The sequence below is a fragment of the Hipposideros armiger genome, unplaced genomic scaffold, assembly GCF_001890085.2.
Source record: "Hipposideros armiger isolate ML-2016 unplaced genomic scaffold, ASM189008v1 scaffold_1954, whole genome shotgun sequence".
Lineage (NCBI taxonomy): Eukaryota > Metazoa > Chordata > Mammalia > Chiroptera > Hipposideridae > Hipposideros > Hipposideros armiger.
Genome location: NW_017733304.1, coordinates 80466 through 81385, shown reverse-complemented (window position 1 = coordinate 81385; position 920 = coordinate 80466). Strand labels below are relative to the sequence as shown.

At 52.7% G+C, this 920-nt stretch overlaps 1 protein-coding gene across 2 annotated transcripts in view; it reads left to right on the top strand.

Annotated features, from left to right (window-relative positions):
- Positions 1-462: 462 nt before the first annotated feature.
- The window catches only part of SGSM1 (small G protein signaling modulator 1), a 50184-nt gene continuing 49726 nt past the window's right edge, over positions 463-920 (top strand). The window contains exon 1 of one of the 2 annotated variants that reach the window (XM_019634800.1): positions 463-586. In XM_019634800.1, coding sequence (XP_019490345.1) covers positions 538-586 — 49 coding nt within the window. In that variant the 5' untranslated portion in view covers positions 463-537. The remainder of the gene's footprint in view (positions 587-920) is intronic. The other variant, XM_019634801.1, reaches the window with a different exon arrangement.

The window sequence follows — 920 nt, the reverse complement described above, 5'->3', positions numbered from 1 at the left end:
CTGCTTCCCTGACTGGTGACCCCATTCTTAGGCAGGCTTTTTATCACAGCCCCCTATATCCCCAGACTTCAGTCATTCTTACCACTACTCTCCAAGCCGAAAGGAGCATCCCTTTCCCAGTAATTCTAACATAAATCCTATAATTGAATCTCATTGGTTCTGCTTGTGTCATGGAACCATCCCTGAACCAATCACTGTGGCCAAAACAGCAGAATGTGCTGATTGGCCAGACCTGGGTCAGGTGGCCATTCCTGGACTCCTGGAGTAGACAGTTCGTGGGGTCAGCCTCAGCCATGTGGACTGGGGGTAAGCAAGGGGGATTCCTCAGAAAATTGGGGTGCTGGGACCAGAAGGAAGGGAGTGAGAGTCTGGGAAGGCTGTGATACAGATGTTGGGGATAGGTGGGTCCTGATGAGAAGGGTAGAGGAGCCCGTGGGTGTGTCTTCTGACCTCCTGAGCTCTTCACCACCATGAGGTGGGCAGGCATTCTGCAAGCCAAACCTCCCCCCCACTTCCAGTGTCTACTGGGACTATGCCATGACCATCCGCCTGGAGGAGATTGTCTACCTGCACTGCCACCAGCAAGGTACGGACTGCAGGGGGAGCAGGGGGCTGGGCTGTGCCTCCCGGAGTCCCTGCCTGCCCCTACTACCCCTTGTTTCCTGTGCATCCTCACACAGGTGACGTCATCTCTCTGAGTTTCAGTTTCCCCGTCTGTAAAAACAGCACCTACTCATGGGGTTGTTGTGAGAATCAAATGATGTACGCTAAGGGCTCAGCGTCAAAGCATCAAACCCATGGTGTTAGTCGCTGATACTTATTGAGTGCGTATGATGTGCCAAGCATGGTTTTAAGTATGTACATGCCTGTTATTGAGTCGTCACAACAACCCAGTGATAGGGGCTCCGGCATTCCCAGTT